Source organism: Aquila chrysaetos, chromosome 1 (genome assembly GCF_900496995.4).
Source record: "Aquila chrysaetos chrysaetos chromosome 1, bAquChr1.4, whole genome shotgun sequence".
Taxonomy (NCBI): Eukaryota; Metazoa; Chordata; class Aves; order Accipitriformes; family Accipitridae; genus Aquila; species Aquila chrysaetos.
The window spans coordinates 43,042,161-43,060,368 of NC_044004.1; the positions used below are offsets into that span (position 1 = coordinate 43,042,161).

General features: G+C 36.5%; 1 protein-coding gene and 1 long non-coding RNA gene across 3 annotated transcripts in view; one reads left to right on the forward strand and one right to left on the reverse strand.

Moving 5' to 3' along the window:
* NEK1 (NIMA related kinase 1) overlaps positions 1–18,208 on the forward strand; it is a 56,794-nt gene that overhangs the window by 36,528 nt on the left and 2,058 nt on the right. For both annotated transcript variants that reach the window (XM_030018094.2, XM_030018017.2), the window contains 10 exons: positions 767–919; positions 1,545–1,730; positions 2,320–2,431; positions 2,643–2,725; positions 3,689–3,906; positions 6,572–6,726; positions 7,631–7,842; positions 9,991–10,124; positions 10,406–10,538; positions 12,631–15,572. In XM_030018094.2, the coding sequence (XP_029873954.1) occupies positions 767–919; positions 1,545–1,730; positions 2,320–2,431; positions 2,643–2,725; positions 3,689–3,906; positions 6,572–6,726; positions 7,631–7,842; positions 9,991–10,124; positions 10,406–10,538; positions 12,631–12,644 (1,400 nt within the window). In that variant the 3' untranslated portion in view covers positions 12,645–15,572. The remainder of the gene's footprint in view (positions 1–766; positions 920–1,544; positions 1,731–2,319; positions 2,432–2,642; positions 2,726–3,688; positions 3,907–6,571; positions 6,727–7,630; positions 7,843–9,990; positions 10,125–10,405; positions 10,539–12,630; positions 15,573–18,208) is intronic.
* Positions 7,860–12,735, reverse strand: LOC115342926. The gene is made up of 2 exons (XR_003923954.1): positions 12,636–12,735; positions 7,860–10,543 (listed from the first exon to the last, which is right to left on the reverse strand). It is a non-coding gene; the product is annotated as an uncharacterized LOC115342926 (long non-coding RNA).

The window sequence follows — 18,208 nt, forward strand, 5'->3', positions numbered from 1 at the left end:
TAAGATACATGAAAGTTTCTTATTTAACATCAAAACCCTTTTAAGTTATAAGTAGAACAAGAAAAACTGAACAATAAAAACTCAGATCTGTTACTTTTATTGTGCTCTTCTTAACTTTTCTTCTTTTTTTAAATCAAGCCTGTCTTTGCAAATTTTCTATCTGCCTTCTCTGGTCTTCTGGGCGGAAGACCTTTTTCCTGGTTTCAGTGTCTTATTAAGGGTCTGTTTCACACTGTAGAAGTAAATAATCGTTGAGAATGTGACAGACTTACTTCATAGCTTAGTAGTTTTACATGGCTAGGAAGTTAGAAGATCAAGAAACTTCTTTTGCTCTATTCTTCCTTGTTGCTTTTATCCTCTGTTTTCCTTGGAGGGAGAAATAACAGAAACATATGTCAAAGGATCGCAGGACAAGAGACTTTATAGTTTCCCATTTCAGGTAAAGCTAAGACCGTCTCATGCCAGTTTTAAACATTTCTCATATTGTTTTCTTTTGGAGTGCCTGAATTGCTGAAAAGATCTGCTGCTGCTATTAAGTTGCAGATGCTAACTGGCATTGAGTAACTCCTGTCATCAAATGGAACTGGCAGAAGAAAAACGCTAGGCTTTTGAGCACAGTCTTTAGGTTGTCTGACTTGGGGTGAGGTGACATGAGTTCTGACTTTGTAGTTTTTAGTTTTGTGGAGGTTGTTTGTTTATTATAGATAAAGTGAACAAAAGTTTCTAATTTCTGAAAGTTTCTATATTTATGTTTGTGTCCCAACAGGTCAAACTCTGGGGGAAGTAATTAGGTTAGATATTGGTGAACCCCACAGGAAAGTCTGGGGCAAAAGCCCTACTGATTCAGTCCTGAAGATCCTAGGAGAAGCAGAGTTGCAGCTGCAAACCGACTTACTTGAGGAACTAGATGTAATAAATGGTAAGCACAGCTGGTGTAGGAAGTGCCAGATTACCAGTTTGTCTATTTGGAACAAGTTTGAAGCTATAGAAGCATATTTTATCTTCACTCTTATTTTCTACTTCTGGGTGTTGCCTCAGTTCTAAATGTCAGCACAAGCTGGTACTGGAAGACACCAAAATTTTTCAAACGCAGTGAAGTGGTAAGAAAGTAAGAAGGATGTGCTGAAAGGGAAGGATCTTCATTTTGTTGAGAAGTCCTGGACTTAGCTTATTGATAGAAACAAGTCTGGTTTTTAAAAGGATGTCATCAACTGAATATTGTATTAGATAGGTCCTATAATCTTCTTGTTCGCAGTGGATTTTTTTTTTCTGGTCAACTCCTGCTTTTTGTCCTTTCCAAGGACAAAAGAACTTACATTTATTCCAAGTATAAACTTGTACTAATAATAATGTAGCAAGTCAAATTCAAATTTTAATATTTCTAGCTTTCCTCTTCATAATAGTTACAATAAAAGCATGCAAACTTTTCTATTCTGTTTTCCTTTAAAGAAACAAAAATTCTAGACTTACCTTATAGTCACATTGTAGTTTATTATCAAACTGTGTTAAAGCACTGTTTAAATAATAGAATAATTTTGTGTTAGGTACTGCAGAACTTCTTGAAGGAGATCATCGGTCCTCATCAGAGGAGAAGGAAGAGAAAGCTTTTCCTACTGTTGGAGCTCAGTCTTCAGTACCAGTTGGTGTCACAGAGTCTGACATGACTGTACCAGAAGAATCTCAAAGAGCTGGACCTACCCAGGTGCAGAGCAAGCCTACTATGCTGAATGGTAAGTCATTTCAATAGTAATTCCAATTACAATCTGTTTTCCAATTCAATGAGGGAAGTAACAATCCTGTATACTTTTATATCTTCCCATAAGTAATGTGCAGTTTTTTATTAACACCTTTTAGGTAGGACCAAGTGCTTTCTATGCCTGTGTTGTAATTTGAATCACTAATGTATTTTGTAAATCTCCAGAATCCTTTTTTGTTTGCTTATGGAAAACTCTAGAATACAAATGGAATTCCAAAGTGCTTCAGACTTTTTGCTGCTGTTGTTGGGGTTTTTTTATTTGTTTCTCTCCATAAATTGTGCTGGAATCTTTTCTCCTATATGATGCCAGCACCCTGCTGACATGTGGGGGAATATTACTGAGGTTTTTAGAACACACAGTTTGTTGGAACTTTAAGATACTTTTTTTGTATCAGAAGAAAACTTTTAGTGCTGGGGTTACAAAACTTCAGTTGGTTCTGCAAAATGCAGAAAATTACTAAAGCTGAAGGATTTAAGTGTAATCTTAAGATGTATAGACTGTCCTGTCTTTTTGTTTGGTTGGGATTCATTTTTAATGAGGTATATGACTTTATTAATTTTAGAACCTGATGATTTGGAAGCAGAGATGTTGGAAGAAACAGAAGATAAAAAGCACCAGAGTAAGGAATTTCCCATCACTGTTAATGAAGTGTGGGTAAAAGAGAAGGAGGATAAGTAAGTACTCTCTTCTTCTGATCCCTCTCTCTCCAGTTCAAACAACTAGCTTTAACTGAGTAGGATTTAGATACATCAGTTAAAATGTTAAGCTTAGCTAAAGCTTCATTCCTGGTCTGCCATGTTAGTTTTACTGCACTTAGTGACTTTTTCAGTAGACTAATGACTATTTTTGCATGGTGTTTCCCCTGGATGTGGTATTCTATAATAGGGCACAACATGACAGGAGAAACGAGGCAGCTTCTGAGAAACTAGTGCTTGACAAGGTGCCACCACAAAAGGAAGCTCCAGAAGGTCAGTCGAAGTCTCTTGTTTGTTGTAGCTGGCCGTATGGAGTACTTGAACCATCCCTTCTTACTTCTTCACTAACCCCAAAAGAGCAGGTTTTCTATTTTCATTTTATGTTTTAGTTCATACTTCTAAAAAGCAAATTTCTGATGGATTAGGAAGACAAATTGTGGGTGTTACTTTTGCCACTTTGGAAGAAAACATTTAACAACAAGGCTATGCTATGTAGAGGTGAACAGGGCAGTGGCCCACACTGATACTTAAAAGTGAATATCAAGTTTCTGAATGTTACAACCTTTTAAAACAACTATTTAAAACGTTATAAAATCTGATTATTTACTTAATAAAGTGTTGCTTTGTTTATAGACATCTCTAATATTGAGCTGCAGCTTCGATAATAAAATGTTTTAAGCAGCTGCTAATGATAATCTTTTATCTTTATTGCATAGAAGAGTTTCTTGCTCTTGGAAGTCTTTGAAGTAACTTCAGAAGGTCTGCATGTTTTACAGTGGAATATAAAATACATTGTCAATACTGTCAAGTATCATTGGTGATACTATCGCATCTATTTATGGGTGGCTTATGCAAAGTGGGGGGGTTTTCCAGTGTTTGGGTGAATTATGTTGAGGTAGCTTTGAAGAAAGCTAGTATAAGGGAAGAAGCAACAGATGAAAATGGATGACACCATAATTTCAGGCATGGACTAGATAATGAGGAACTAGAAGGCATGAGAAGAGAACAGGCAATAGCTGAGGGCTGTATGTTCTCAAAAGTTAAAATGAGAGAATTTCTCATTATAATGTATTTACTAAAATAATCCAAAGAGATTTTAATACTTTTACAGTGCTATCTATTTTCCCCTTTAATTTTACAACAGAAATTAGTTATTCACTTTAGTTACCTTTTGCTTAAGAGCTTGGGGTTTTTAATCTCTTTAGATTTGTAACAGACTTTCTTTTACCACATCAGAAACTTGTTCCAGTGACTCTCTGCAACCTGAACCCTTATTCCAGAGGGTAATACAGCCCACAGCTGTACCAACAGCCTCACCAGCTCTGTCAGCTCAGTCTTCACAGGAAGAGCCTTTTGTACCTCGTTCACGTTCCATATCACCAGCAAAAAATAAAGGCAAAAGTTCATTGTTGATTGGACTTTCTACAGGGCTTTTTGATGCAAACGACCCAAAGGCAAGTTTAAAAAACTAAAAAGGAATACTTGTTTTTCTATAGTAATATTATTCTGTTTTCTTACTGAGGCTGAATGAGGCCAGAACAGATGGCACAACTGTTTCAGCAGGTGTTTGTATTTGTCTAGCCGTGTATGCCCTGCAGTATGACTGCACTGTGTTCACTGTATCAGCAGGACTTGCGCAGCAGTGAGAGTCTCTGGTTTCACCATTCAGCATTCTATGTCTGGATGTTTGTGGAGGAATGCCACCACTTCTCTGAGACATAACTGAGGGAGTTCATAAGGAAATTCCTAACTTCCCCTATCTGCTTTCTCCCTTTTCTGCAGTTTTTCAGACTTACCACTACCTTGCCATCATAAACATAAATACTGAACAGATCAGCAAAAGGTATCTTGCCATTTCTGGCAACCAAGTGACCGGGTTTTTTTCCTGTAGGATTTAACCAGCTAGCACAGGTTCTGGCTGTGAAGCAGGAAGACTAAAGAAGAGTGAATGGAACTAACTGCTTGCTTGAAGGCATTTCCTGACCAGCTGCATAGGGTTGAGTGGCAGCTTACAGTCTGTGAAATGAGCATAGGATGGTGGAACTTTGTTTTGATATGAATTTAAAATATTTTAATAATAGTTATGGAACTAGTAGATGAAACAGACTTCTTAAATTACGTGCAACACTTGCCTGGGTTCTAAAGTGGAAAGTGTGTAAAAGAGTAGCTGCTTTTTGGAGAAACAATGGTGGCAAGGGTTCCCTGGAAACTTGCACAGCTGCACTGCATTCAGTCAATGTGTAGTAAAGGATTTCCTAGGTAGTGGAATGCCAGATAAAGAAGAATGTTTCTTCTTTTGACTCCCAGCCTTTTTTTGTGAGTTCATGAAAGAAGTTGCAGTATTGATGAATAATTGAATATTGAATAATATCTATTGGTTGATGCATTGCTAGGAAGCATAGTGTCAGGGATAGTGCTGTTTGCATCTGTGGGAAAATAAGGCTTCTTGACAAGCTTGCATCTGTTTTCACAGATCCATATATTCACATAAATGGATTTATGACTCTAATTTTGATTCCTCAAGAGTTAGTCTATCACTAACTTCCCTAGTTTATGAAGCTGTTTATCTGGCAGTTGGACAATGATTACAGAAAAGCTAACTTGTGAGTAGGGGCAAGATGAACATTCTTTGTACCCTTATCAGATTTAGAAAGAAATGGATTTGCTTTATAATGAAGTTCTTCAGTGTATCAATATGAACGGCTTCAGTATGTCACATGTTACTGCATATTTGGCGTGCATTTTGGCCATAAGTGTTTGTCACAGAATTGTTAATGCAGTATCGGATGAGCTCTGCATAATAGCAGAGAGCTTGCAGAAAAGCAACAGATGTGTTGTTGCTCTCTTTCATTAAGTCTGCTGCAGCAGTAACAACAAATTCCCTTTCCTCATTTGGTTGCAATCAGAGGATGTTCAGTACTTCTTTGCAGCATCTGCAAATGTAACTTTCTGGAATTTCCCAAATATAACTTTCTGGAATTTCCCATATACCTCTACTGCAGGTCTTACCTAGAAACTAAGGAAACCTTTAGCAGGCAGCAGGGCAGCCAGAGTTAGTGACCTATCTGTATGCAGGTCTGTATGCTAACAGAAGTAGGCTAATAGGAAAAGAAGCATTTTTCAAAATATGGGGTACTCGGTCTTCTAATTGTTCCTTCACTTTGGTAGTAGTGGTCAAAAAGGGTGCGTTTATTCCTTTGATGGCAATAATATTCTGGCCATGTGCTGACAGAGATTTGATACTTGAGCATGCATATGAATACACTGTGCTGGTATAAATTGCAGCTGAGGAACTTTTTTTTTTTTTATTAAAATTCAGAGGTTTTCATTAGGAGCAAACACTGAACATGCATGTATTCAGAGTTACGCTGAAGGAAGGTGAGGTTTATTGGTAAAACTTCTTAGTGCAGATTAGGTCTTGTTTCTTTTTTTTATTAATACTATGGTGAATATTTCGTAATTTTGGGGGGTTCTTAGACTTCTTAAAGGGAGATCTGGTAGATGGCTGAGCAAACCGTTACTTTGTTTCCACGTTGCTTTATTTCCATTGCAACAAATTACTGTTGTAATTTTAACTTCTTTCTAATACTTCTTGTAATGAACTTCTTTCTAATACTATGGAACTGCCTTGAAATAGACCATAAACAGAAGTTACTGTTTTCAGTGACCAACCTAGAGAAATAATAAAATGTAATTTTAAAAAATATTCCTTTGTCAGCTACTTAAAATGGTTCTAAGGTGTGATTGACATACATACATTGTAAACAATTACATATATATAGGTATATTTTATTTCTCTACTGCAATGTTCCTTTTCTTTAGATAGCCATCAAGGTAATGAACAAATCTGCACAAAACCAGGATCTATATGTCAGTTGATGTTCTTAAAGCTTTTCAATCACTGTAAGCTGTAAAGGCAGAAGGAATGCTTTCCTTTTAGCTGAGAGGCAAAATTCAAGATGTCAAATTTTCAACAATTAGAGTATCTGTGCTGGACACAGTTATTTTGAAATTGACCTTCAAATGAAAAAGGACAAAAAAAATCTCATTTTAAAGTATTTTGTAACCTCAGACTGTCCTTAGTATTGTTACCAAACAGGCTTTCTATTACCTTTGCAGATGTTGAGAACTTGTTCGCTCCCAGATCTTTACAAACTGTACAGAACTTTAGTTGATGTCCCCAGTGTAGCAGATGTGCAGCATCAACATAATCTTGAAATAGATGATACAGAAGATGAGCAAGCCAAAGAAGGACCCTCTGATTCTGAGGATATGTGAGTGTATCAAGTTTATCAAGTATTTCAATAGGCATCTTAGATCAAGAATATTTTTGGTTAGACACTAACAATTATACACAGTATACCAGCATGGGTTTTTTACCCAAGTTTTAAAAATCCTGTATTGAATCACCATTTACTTTGAGTCTTGTTCCAGAGAATTGAGAAGATAATGGGATGTACTGCTTACAATAGCTGTCTGAATTTCCTTTCCAAATGCCATCCAAGATGCTATTCTGTCTGGCTTCTGCACCTTGCATTCTGCTGAAGCAGATCAAAGTTGATGGCTATTGCTCTTCTAGAAATAAAGATTTCTTGAATATTTCCTTTCTTCATATGTTCTGGGAATCTTACTCATCTATATTCTCTACTGTTGTATTGGGATGTCCTTTAAGTCCCCCAAATTCTTTCAGGGGCTTCAAAATCTGACCCTGGTTCTTGATTATTGCCTGCAGCTTGGGTAGTCTGAGGGATAAAATCATCTGATGAGATCTAGATCTCTTTTGCTCCAGACACATTTTTATCTGGATTGGGAATGTTATAGTTGCCAGGGGTCTATAATAGTGCATGAATACAAAGATTTTGAAATTATCTTACTAATAAAGTTGAATTGAGGACCTAGCATCATCTTTTTACAAAATGGTCTGTTATCTGTTCAGCTAATTTTTATTCCCTGTGCCTTGCATGATATCATGGTATCAGTGCTGTAATCATGTTGGATGGAGGACACAAATATTTGCCTCTTTTTTTGTTGTTGGTTTTTTGGGTTTTTTTTTCCCCTCTTTTCCCTCCATCTACATTGGCTTTCCAGTTTGTTGGCTTAACAAAAGGAATGAGCTCTTCTTACAGAGTTTGTCTTGTAAAGTATTAATTATATAAACTTTATATCACTTTCTTTTAGTATGTTTGGGGAGGCAGATACAGATTTGCAGGAGCTCCGGGCCTCAATGGAACAATTGCTTAGTGAGCAGCCTAGTGAGGAATTCAGTGAAGAGGAGGAGTCTACTTTAAAGGCTAATGTCATCGAATGCATAACAAATGGTACAGAGCTGGATGAAGGAGACGAAAATAACCCCAGCAGTGAAAGTGCACTTAATGAAGAATGGCAGTCAGGTATAATTTCTATTATATTTGTTTTATAAGTTATTTATTGTTGTTAACAATTCAAACACAGAATAATGTTTTTACATTGTATACTTACAATGAAATAAAGTTCTAATTAATAGTTTTTTACAGAAGTTTTAAAAAAATCAGATAATATTTAGACTTTCTGAATGTTATGGTCAACATCTAAGCAACATTCAGTGTTACAAATGTTGGCTATTTGTTAGGCAGTGATTATAAATCACTTTTTCTCTATTTGTCTAAAACTTGTCTTCAAGGAAGATCAAAGACTGTGCACATCGTATGTTTTGAATAAATCATGACTGCAATATAAGAGTGAAAAAGAAATAGCAACTGACATGACTGGAGTATCTGGGATCCAGCTTACATTACAATTAATTTAACAGGCAGTCAAAAGGAACGTGGAATTATTAAACTTGTCCTTAGCCCAAAATAGCTATTAATGCAGTCAAACTAAAAATGAGACAGAAAAATTTATTACTGCTTTTAAGCATTTTAAATTAGCTATTATACACCATGGTGTCCTGAAGTCTCAGTTCTGTTTTTTAAATACTGGTTGAAATATAAGTATTTTACTACTCCTGTAGAACAAAGTACACTTAGAAGTATAGATATATAAAGATGTACAAAATCAATAACTAATCTAAAATGTAGCTTTTGTGTAACTTTGCTTTGTTGAAGACCATTTCAAACAAATTTAAAACCTGTGAATATACCTGTTAGATATTATTGATATAATACATTCCAATAAGTATTTTAAGGTAAAATAAACTTGGGTAATACCATCATCATTTTTTGACAGTGCTGATGTTACACACCGATAACATACAATACTATCTGTTTCTGTGATTCTGTTGTTGCAAGCGTTATGGTATTTGGTGTCAGTGTCCCACCTTCTAGATTCATGATGTTTCATAAGAATTGCAGGTTTCATTGTTGGGGGTGGGAGGAAGACTTTCAAAACTCAGAGGAACAGACAGAACTTGAAACCAAATCTGTTCAAGATCCAGAAGTTAAATACAAGATTAGAAGTTATATCTAATGAGTTTTTAACCCATATACAACTTTTCATTTCAATGATAATTTCTTGTTGATGTGAGTGTTGATACTTGAATCAGGGATATGATTTGGTCAGGATTATAACTTACACTAGTCATATATAGGAATGGAAACTAGTAGAGGCTTAATACTAACTCAGAAAGTCTGTGACCTACCAGGAAATACTATGTATTTTTTTAAAGATTTGGTAATATAAGATCTGAAATCTAAAAAGTTGTATATTTTTCCCTGGGTAGATAAGTCCTTTCATAATTCAAATACTTATTTAAGGAAGTATTTTTCTTGGGCAAAAGCAGTTTGCATTTTATAATAGGATTTTACACAGGGATTCTATCGTGTATTTTTAAATAGATCCTTTTTTTGTTAAACTCACCTAACGTTTGACAATTACAAACCTATTTGTAAGGTTTCTGTAGCCTATAAGCAAAATCATCTTGATTTCTCTCGCATATCTTATTGCACCAGATGGCATACTGAATTTGCTACACAAAGGAGGTGCACTCATAAAAGAATGAGGAACTTTGTAGCTAAATTCGTACTGGGTTTTTAGACTTGCTCCATGGAACAAGATGCATCTCAGTGCAGAAATTAAATAATTTATTCTTAATATACATGTCCGTATCTTCTGCTAGAAGACAGCTGCTTCATTAGGGAGCTCTTCTCCCTGACGTGGCACAGCCACTGAACCCTGCATCAGTTCCATCCCCAACATATGTGGAATGGTTATATGGAACTTGACCTACTAACGTTGCTTTGCTAAATAGAAGTCTGCTTTAAGACCATACCTTGCTTTCCTTCAGTATGAATACCCTTATGGCTAACTGACAGAGTGGAGTTTTAGAGGAGACCGCTAGATGCTTCCCATTTGGGATTCAGAATTTCTCTGCTGTCAAGAAAGGGACTGTTCCTATTTCCTTGCAGGTTGTTCAGAACATCTGCCAAAACCGCCTAGTGCTCCTGAGCTTACTTGCTTTCATTACATTTAGAGGTCTGTGTGGATATCAAGTTTAGGGACATGGAAACATTAAGAATGTAGGAAAACTGAGGGGTTTTTACTGTTGTTTTCTTTCTTTACAGATAATAGTGATGGAGAGATTGCCAGTGAATGTGAAGAATGTGATAGTATTTTCAGCCATTTGGAGGAGTTGAGATACAACCTTGAGCGGGAAATAGGCTTTGATAAATTCATTGAGGTTTATGAGAAAATAAAGGTTTGTGGAATAACCTCAAGTGGAAATTATTTTAAGAAACAAGTACCTAGGGCTGTTTACTGTGCCAGTAACTAATTGCATTGTGTGACTAGAATCAATGCTTATTTCTTTAGTCTTCTACTCTGTTTCAACACACTAAAATATTAACAGAGAAAATGCCATACCAGTGGATTAAACAGGAAAACTTTTTTGATTTAACCATGAATTGCATTTAATAAATATGAACTATTTAATTCTATACCCATTTTAATTTTGGCAACATGGATTGTCCTTTCTCCCAGGCTATACATGAAGATGAAGATGAAAATATTGATATTTGTTCAACCATTGTTCAGACTATTCTTGGAAATGAACACAAACACCTGTATGCCAAAATACTTCACCTAGTAATGGCAGACGGAGCCTATCAAGAAGGTAATCTTACTGTATCCTGGCAACTATGGCTTGTCTTACGTTCTTTCTTGGTGATATACAATAGGTTCTAATATACTTTTAAAACATATCTGTGCTTTGTTATATTGATTAGCTAAATTGATAAAATTAATCTTTTTCACAAAGGGTATTTTTATTCCTGCAACAAAACGTGGCAAACTGATGAAGCATGCTGGCCACTCTGATTAACAGTATGTATGTATATATAGTCAATTGTAACAATAGTTGTCTTATGAAAGGTGCAGTATAATTATTTAATTTCTGTAAAACAGTTATACAGATTGGGAAGATGGAAGTCTAGAATAAAGCTTTCAGAATTAAAAACAATCTAATCAACAATCTTAAGAGTTAATGGATTTTTAGCTAAAATAATATTTTCTTTCCAAAACTCTGCTTTTAATGGGTTGCAGTATCACTACTTTTCTGAAAAGAAAATTTCATGTGGCTCTTTATCCTATAATTGTCATTTTTCAGAAGAACTTGATGTGGAGGTACCATCCATCTTAGTTTTCAGGTGGCTCAGTAATACATGAAAAGAATTTATCTTGCTTGGGAGCCCTGCCTAGCTTAGCACAGATTACTGGGCAGACTAATAGTTCCTAGATCTTTCAGAGTCACTCTATGAAATAGCACACAGGCCACAATTAATAAGAAATGGTTTTGTTTGGGTTTTTTTCTCTCATGTAAAAAATTTAAGTGCAGTTATGTAATTTTAGATTTCTACTGATGAAGGTTTTTACTGGAGAGAGAGAAAAAAAGAAATCTTAAAATTACAATTATTTTTACGGAAATCAGAAGCATTATATATTGGTTTTAGAAATGCATGCAATGATCACTATTTAATGTATTTCAATTTTGAAAAAATATTCTAATGGATGTTAACCAACATCTACTTTCTGCATCTTTTAAATTAAACAAATTAAATTTGTTTAAATTAAACAAATGTGTTGCAACAGCAGTGAATAAAGCGTCAGATAAGATTACGGCTTTCTATGTTTTTTACATGTAAATGCTTGGGGGGGGGGAAGTCTGAAAAAAAGTTTTTAAAACATAATAATTAAAAAACCTTCTAATACAAATCATATTTTCCCAGGTTTTTTTTGCTACCGATACAGTAGAACCACTCAGCAAGAATAAGCAGTACCATGTTGTTTTCATGCTGTGTTACAGAACTATGACAGAAAAGTGTCTGAAAAATATTTTTTCAACCACAATTTATTGATTTAATGATAGAATTAGAAAGATATATTCTAGTAGTTCATTTTTCAAGTGTCCAAAGGACTGGCAATATAGAACGAGAAGAAAATGGTAACTATAGTGTTACTAGTTTCTTTTCCTTGCCACTTTGCCTTAAGGATATTTTAAAACTAGTCCTGAAAGGCTTAAATGACAATTTGCTGAAATGTTGGCATACAAATTGTAAGCTGTTGTCTGAGTGAATCCTATTAAAATAAGCTGACTTTCATCTTGCAAAATGCTGATTAACAAGTGGTTATTTTTAATAGCTTCAGTTCTAATTCTGTATTTTACAAATCTGTGGTAGCATACGAAAATGTAAAGAAAACGTTCTTTATATTTCAGACATTTAAAGTATACGTAGTACTTTACTACTAAAGTACATGAAGAACTACATTTAAAGCAGTTCTTTAAATTTCAGATATTTAAAGGAAAAATCCTATGCTAATAAAGGTGAATAGAGGACAAGTGACAGTCAGAAGCATGTTCATGAGCTTCTGTCTCAAAAGTTTTATACCCTTGAAATAAGAAAAGTTAGAAAAAAAAAAAATCTATATTGCTCTTTACCAAGAGGATTGTTCTAACTGAAGCAGGCCACTTGAGATGAAACTATCTTAAATTCACTAATCCAAGAAAGATGACATGTTGCTTCAGTATTTGTACACATAGTGCTTTCAAGGCAGTTTTGGTAACAATTATCTCATTGGTGACCGATTTAATGAATTCTTGTAGCATTGCTTACTAAATTGTGGTTTCTAGTTCGTTTTGTAAGCCCAGCTTGATTGTGTGTTTGTCACTCCTTTTCACCCCGTCTCTCTCCCTCTCCTGCTTTTTACAGATAACGATGAATAAACCTGACTCACTACATATCGGTGTTTGAAGTCTGCACAGCTGAATAACAAATTAGAATGTAACGTGGGGCAGGAGAAGCAAGACTTCAAAAAAAGAATGTTCATTGTACGAAAAAGCAGAAAAACATGCCTTTTAAAACTGGGATACCGATACACTTCTCTTGTGTGTACTTCCATATTAAATGTTCATTAAATGTGTTCATTAAATATTAGATGCTCAAAATTTAAAAAGCAAAACAAAAACCAACAAAACAAAACAAAAAATCCCCAAACCCATAATCTCTCAAAGTCCAAAAGAAATACAGAAAGGAATACCTGTAGATATTCTGATACAAAACTGAGACCTATAATGTAAAACAGAATTTCTGCCATATCAACAGTTGGCTGGTACGGTTAAGCAATTGGAAGCATTACTGTGTTGTGGAAGTACCCACACCTAGCTAGTCACTTACATACTTAAAATAGCCTCTCTTTACAGCTATATAAAGAAATTACTTCATTTTTATTGACCCTCATGGTTGTATTTTAAGAGCATCTTAATCTAGTGGTCCAGTTTGAGTATTTCACTTTTTTTCTTAATAAAAAAATTACTGTATTTTGAAGCTGAAAGGTTCTGTCACTTTTTAACCAGTCACCTGAAACATCTTAATGGTGTTTCTAAATCAAGGCAAACTGGTACTTCAGCCATCATTGAAAAGTCTGGGGTTTTTTGAGATGGTAAAATTCAGTTGGACCTGGAATACTTTTTTCCCAATATTTTTCTTCCTCTTCCTCTTCCCCTTCCCCATCCCCACCCCCTTCCCAAAATCCCAAGTATTTAGCTCTTTTGAATTTTGTAATCTGGTCAATGATAATATAGTCTGCTGTTGAATTGAAAGGAGTGGGTTTTTTCCAGTTTGTTTTTAAATTCTTACTGTTGCACTCATGGCTCTAGCAGAAATGGGAGAAAATGAAATATTGCAGGCACAAGTGCTATGTAATACTTCTCATCTTTTGGCTCATGTTTTGTATCTTAATTTCCACCACCCCGAAAGAAAAAACAGGTTTCTTCTGACCCACATTTCCTTGTTCCTCCTGTAAAAGCAGTACTATACAGGGCAGACATCAGGGATGCTGTTGTTTTCCAGTCATCGCCTCTGGACCAGCTTTATTGGCTTACCCATACAATAAGTCTCTTGTTACAAATCTGATGAACTGTCAAACTTCCAACTGCCCTATTGGAGGAAAAAAAATAGATTTTTTTTTTTTTTTCCAGCTACAGCTAGTCACAGTCTAAAGCTGTCAAAAGTTACTTTTCCACAAAGTAAAATCAAGTATATATATATATATATTTTATTTAGAACTGTCAAAATATGTACATGATTTTTGTATAATTGTTTTATGATGTTGTTATTAAAGTTTTGCCCACTGAAAAGTGTTAATTTTTTTAAACACATCCAATTCTTAAAGGTAGACCAAATTTAATCTATTTCAGCTGTATCCTGGGAACCTGCCATGAGAATAAAATTAATGATCATAAATGCCTTTAAGATACTAATTTTTTATATCCTTCCTTACTTGATAAACACCTCTTGCTTCATCTGATGAGAAAGTATGGTCATTGTTGGAAACAATGTTCTGGTGGTTCTGTCCTATGCTGCTTCTCTTATCCTTTTGTTTTGTTTTGTTTTGGTTTTGTTTTAGAATTCCCACAGTAAATTTGGGGGCTTTTCACTAGGCTTCTCTTCCATTCTGCTTTTCACTGCTGACTAATCTATTCAGAGAGATGATCCTCATGAGTTACATCATGGATGACATTTAGCAAATACACTCCAAAGACTTGAATAAAGAATGAGTCTGCATTATTTTCCCTTTTCAGGTTTGCTTTTCAAGTCATACCTTGCCCACCTTGTGTGGGAAGGGAGGACCCAAAACCTTTAGATTTAGAAGAATATAGATTAGCCATATGGAAAGAAGAAAATATACCAAGTGGTATATTCTGCACTCTATGGTTTTGAATTTTCTCAAGGTGATACAGTCTTACTGAAGTTACGGGTTGGGGGGTGTTTAGTTCTTTTTAAATTGAAATCATACCATTATTGACATTCATTTCTTATGCAGTGTGCTGGCTTGCTTCTGGTAAGAAAAATGGACATAATCTGCAGCCTTCAAGCTTTACAGACGTAGAGCTTTTTATCAATTAATGATTTGAATAATATGCGTAGATTGTGCACAGCTTTTCAAGAATAATCTTCAAACCTGCCAACCAATACTGGATATCCTTGAAATCCCTCAAGAGCTAATTTAAAAATGACACAGTAAATAAGTTTGCTAAAGAAATACTCTTATCTGAACTTGTAAATCTCTATTTAATGTATACTGTAATGACATCAAGGACAGTGTGACTTCAGGATGATTTATTCGTCTGTATGTAATAACTTACTGAAATTAGTTGAGTATTTGACCTGTCTTTATATTACATTTATTATAAAGAATCTTCTGTTGCATTCTAGCAGTAAATTGAAGTATGTAATGGTATTTTTGGCACAAAACATACTCTGTAAACTATTTCACCTTATGTCCCTGTCCTCAGTCCTTCTTCTTGACCCCCGCAGCCTACCGCAGTTCAGATGAGGAATCTTTAAAAAAAACAAACAAACCCAAAACAAAACGCAAACAAACAAAAAACCACGCCTCCACCCCTCCCAAAAGCCAAACCCGTAATGCCTCTATTGTGCTGCCCTGCAGACGTGATTGTAGTCCCCGACACTGGACTCTCCTGGCTAACTGCTATCTGTAGCTGTGTGTCCGCCTGGGGTTTTCCGACCTCCAGCAGAACGGAGGAGAGCCCCAGCCGTGAGGCGGCAGGACTACAGAGAATGTGTCCTCGGGGCCTGCGGCGGGAAGATGGAGTCTCGACTGCTAACTGGCTTCGTTTTGAGCCGAACAGGTACAGTCATCCTACCCTGAGCATCGGTGCCTTAAATCTTTTTCAAAGAACAGAGCCTGAAGAGGCTTTTCTCTTCAGTTTGCTGAACTTAGTGTATTTGGGGTTACTACTAGAAGGTGTGCCAGAAAAATGTATTGCCTGGCTGGGCAACGTGAACCAAAGCAGATCACGAACATTTCTGCGGTCTTGTAAGCGAATGGCTGATTGAAACAAAATTCCAGCGTACCGTATTGCTGACAAGGTTCTCTGTGCTCTTGAGACATCTACATCATTTATCAATAATTCTTATTTCAGCTTTTAGTGCTTCTGTCTCCCTTGCGCTCTGATTTGTGCATAAACGCTGCATGTTTATTCAAATGTGTGTTCTCTACTAACCCTTTTCTTCTGAAGCTTTACGAGCTTGCCTAAATCTGTTGAAAACTTACAAAAATATTTTTGTAAGATAGTTTTTCTCACGTCTGTTTGCACGGGAAACTACGCCCTTTCACAACTCTGACTGTCCCCCACTCGGAGTTGACCGGCGCCTTCCCAAGATGGCGGTTACAATAGACGGCCCACGCCCGCGGGCGTTTGTCACGGGGCGGCGGTGCCGCCCTGCGACCGCCAGGTGGCGGCATAACGGCGGGCGCGGCCGGGGGGCGGGGCCCGCCCCGGGCAGGGGCGGGGCTACCCGGTGCTCTAGGTAGGGTCCCGAAGCTAGTCGACGGTGAGTCTGAACCAGCGCAGAAATTCTTAAGTTCCCATGATTTACAAGTATTTCCTTGTACAAGGCCACGTTCTGAAACCCTACACGCAAACACAAATCTTCGTACGTTTACGAAACGTTATTCACAAATAATTTACAAAGCAAAGATACAGAGAAATACATAGAACTTACTCAGCTAGTTAACAAGCTTTTAGGCAGAGCACAGTTTCTCAGCTTGTATCAGTCGTGCAATCCTTGCGCTCCTTTTCCTGGGGGATGGGGGGGATGGCAGGGTACGTCCCGTTTCCGCAAATGCCTAGGTGCAAATTTAAATAAAACAAAATATGACACTTGTAGCACAGTTACGGTGTTGTGCATGGTTGGACTCTGTATCGACCTTCCCCTCGGCCAGAGGGTGGGGTAGAAGCGTGCCCCTGATTTGAATTAAAATTACTGATTTGACTTTTATCTCTCCACTAAAAGCGCCTCATCAAGGCTCAAATGAAGTTAGGCTCAGCTTCATTTTATTAACTGTGATAAACCAAACACAAATACAGAAATTTGATTTTTCAATCCTTTTAAACATTTTTCTTCCTAAATAATTGTGTGCTTTCTCTAAACCTTACTTTAACACTTGTTCATTCATGAGCCATGTAGACTAACATTTACCATAAAATAGAAACCAATGGTTACCTTTCCTAGAACGTTTCTTTTTGCCATTTTTATCATTGCAGTTTAGATGGAGCAATTTGCAGAGTTTAAGTACTAGTTTTAAAATCCATAAAGAACTTCTTCCTTTAAATTAAATCTGTGTGTTAATGCAACACAGACTTCGAATGCATTTCCAAGTTGGTATGTTTTCCAGCTGAGCTGACGAGTTCATCAATTCAAGTAGTAGCACTTTGAACAGTTGGCTTGTGCAATAGTCTTAAAAACATTTCTTTAGCAACTAAAACCTTAATTGAACTGCTTCCATAAAGATATATTAATTTGTAGTTACTTGTGAGCCACATATATAGGAGTTCAGCTGCTTCTACTAAATTGCTTGCCTTGAGCACCTCTGATCTGCGTTCTTCCAGATTTTATTTCCAAGACATTTTTAAACCAAGATAGGATTTTGCTAATTCCATTAACTCTCTTTTTTACAACACAGTTTAAAAAACTCACAGAGCCAGAGATTTGGAGAGTTTTTTCAGATTAGCTGCACAACAAAAGCCAAAACCAGGTGGGTTGCACAGCAGGGAAAACTCCAGCCAGGTAGCATTTGCTTAGTTTCAGGATGGCTGTGACAGTTCTTTCACAAGTCATCCCCGAGGTTGATTGTATCAAGTGTGAGGCTGGGGTGTTGCATGAGTCACTTCTGCTTGGCTGATGGATGTTGCTGTAGGAACTATAGTCAGCCAGGACAAAATACAGTTCAGTTTTAAATAGCGCTGTGGCTCCAGCTGATACAGACATGCTCTGCGGATAATGGAACCATAATCAGGTCCTTGAGATACCCTAATTTTTGCTGTATCCTGCAGACAGTCCTGACAGTAATCTCTTCTCAAGGGGAAGGGATGAAGTACGCATTTTTGCTGTATGCTCAATGTAGGATAAAACTTCCCCACATTCAAATTTTAGGCAAAAACTCTGCAGTTCCAGCTCTCTTAATAAAATCTTAAATCTCAAGCAATACTTCAGGGATGCTATTTTTTCCTTCCACCACCTTCCCCGTCAGGAGTTCACATTGCTGTTTTGCTTTATTGCTGCTAGAACTATTTTAAATGCTATCAGACTAGTTTTGCAAAAGTGAGGTATGCAGCCTTTTTCTGAAGAAGTGATTGATTTGGTGGGGATATAGAAAAGACAGAAAACCTGAGATGCCGTTGATGATGAGCTAGAGGTCTGTCTACTGTGGAGCTATACCAATGTGACCACTGGTTACAGGGTCCGTCAGGCTCCTTTTTAT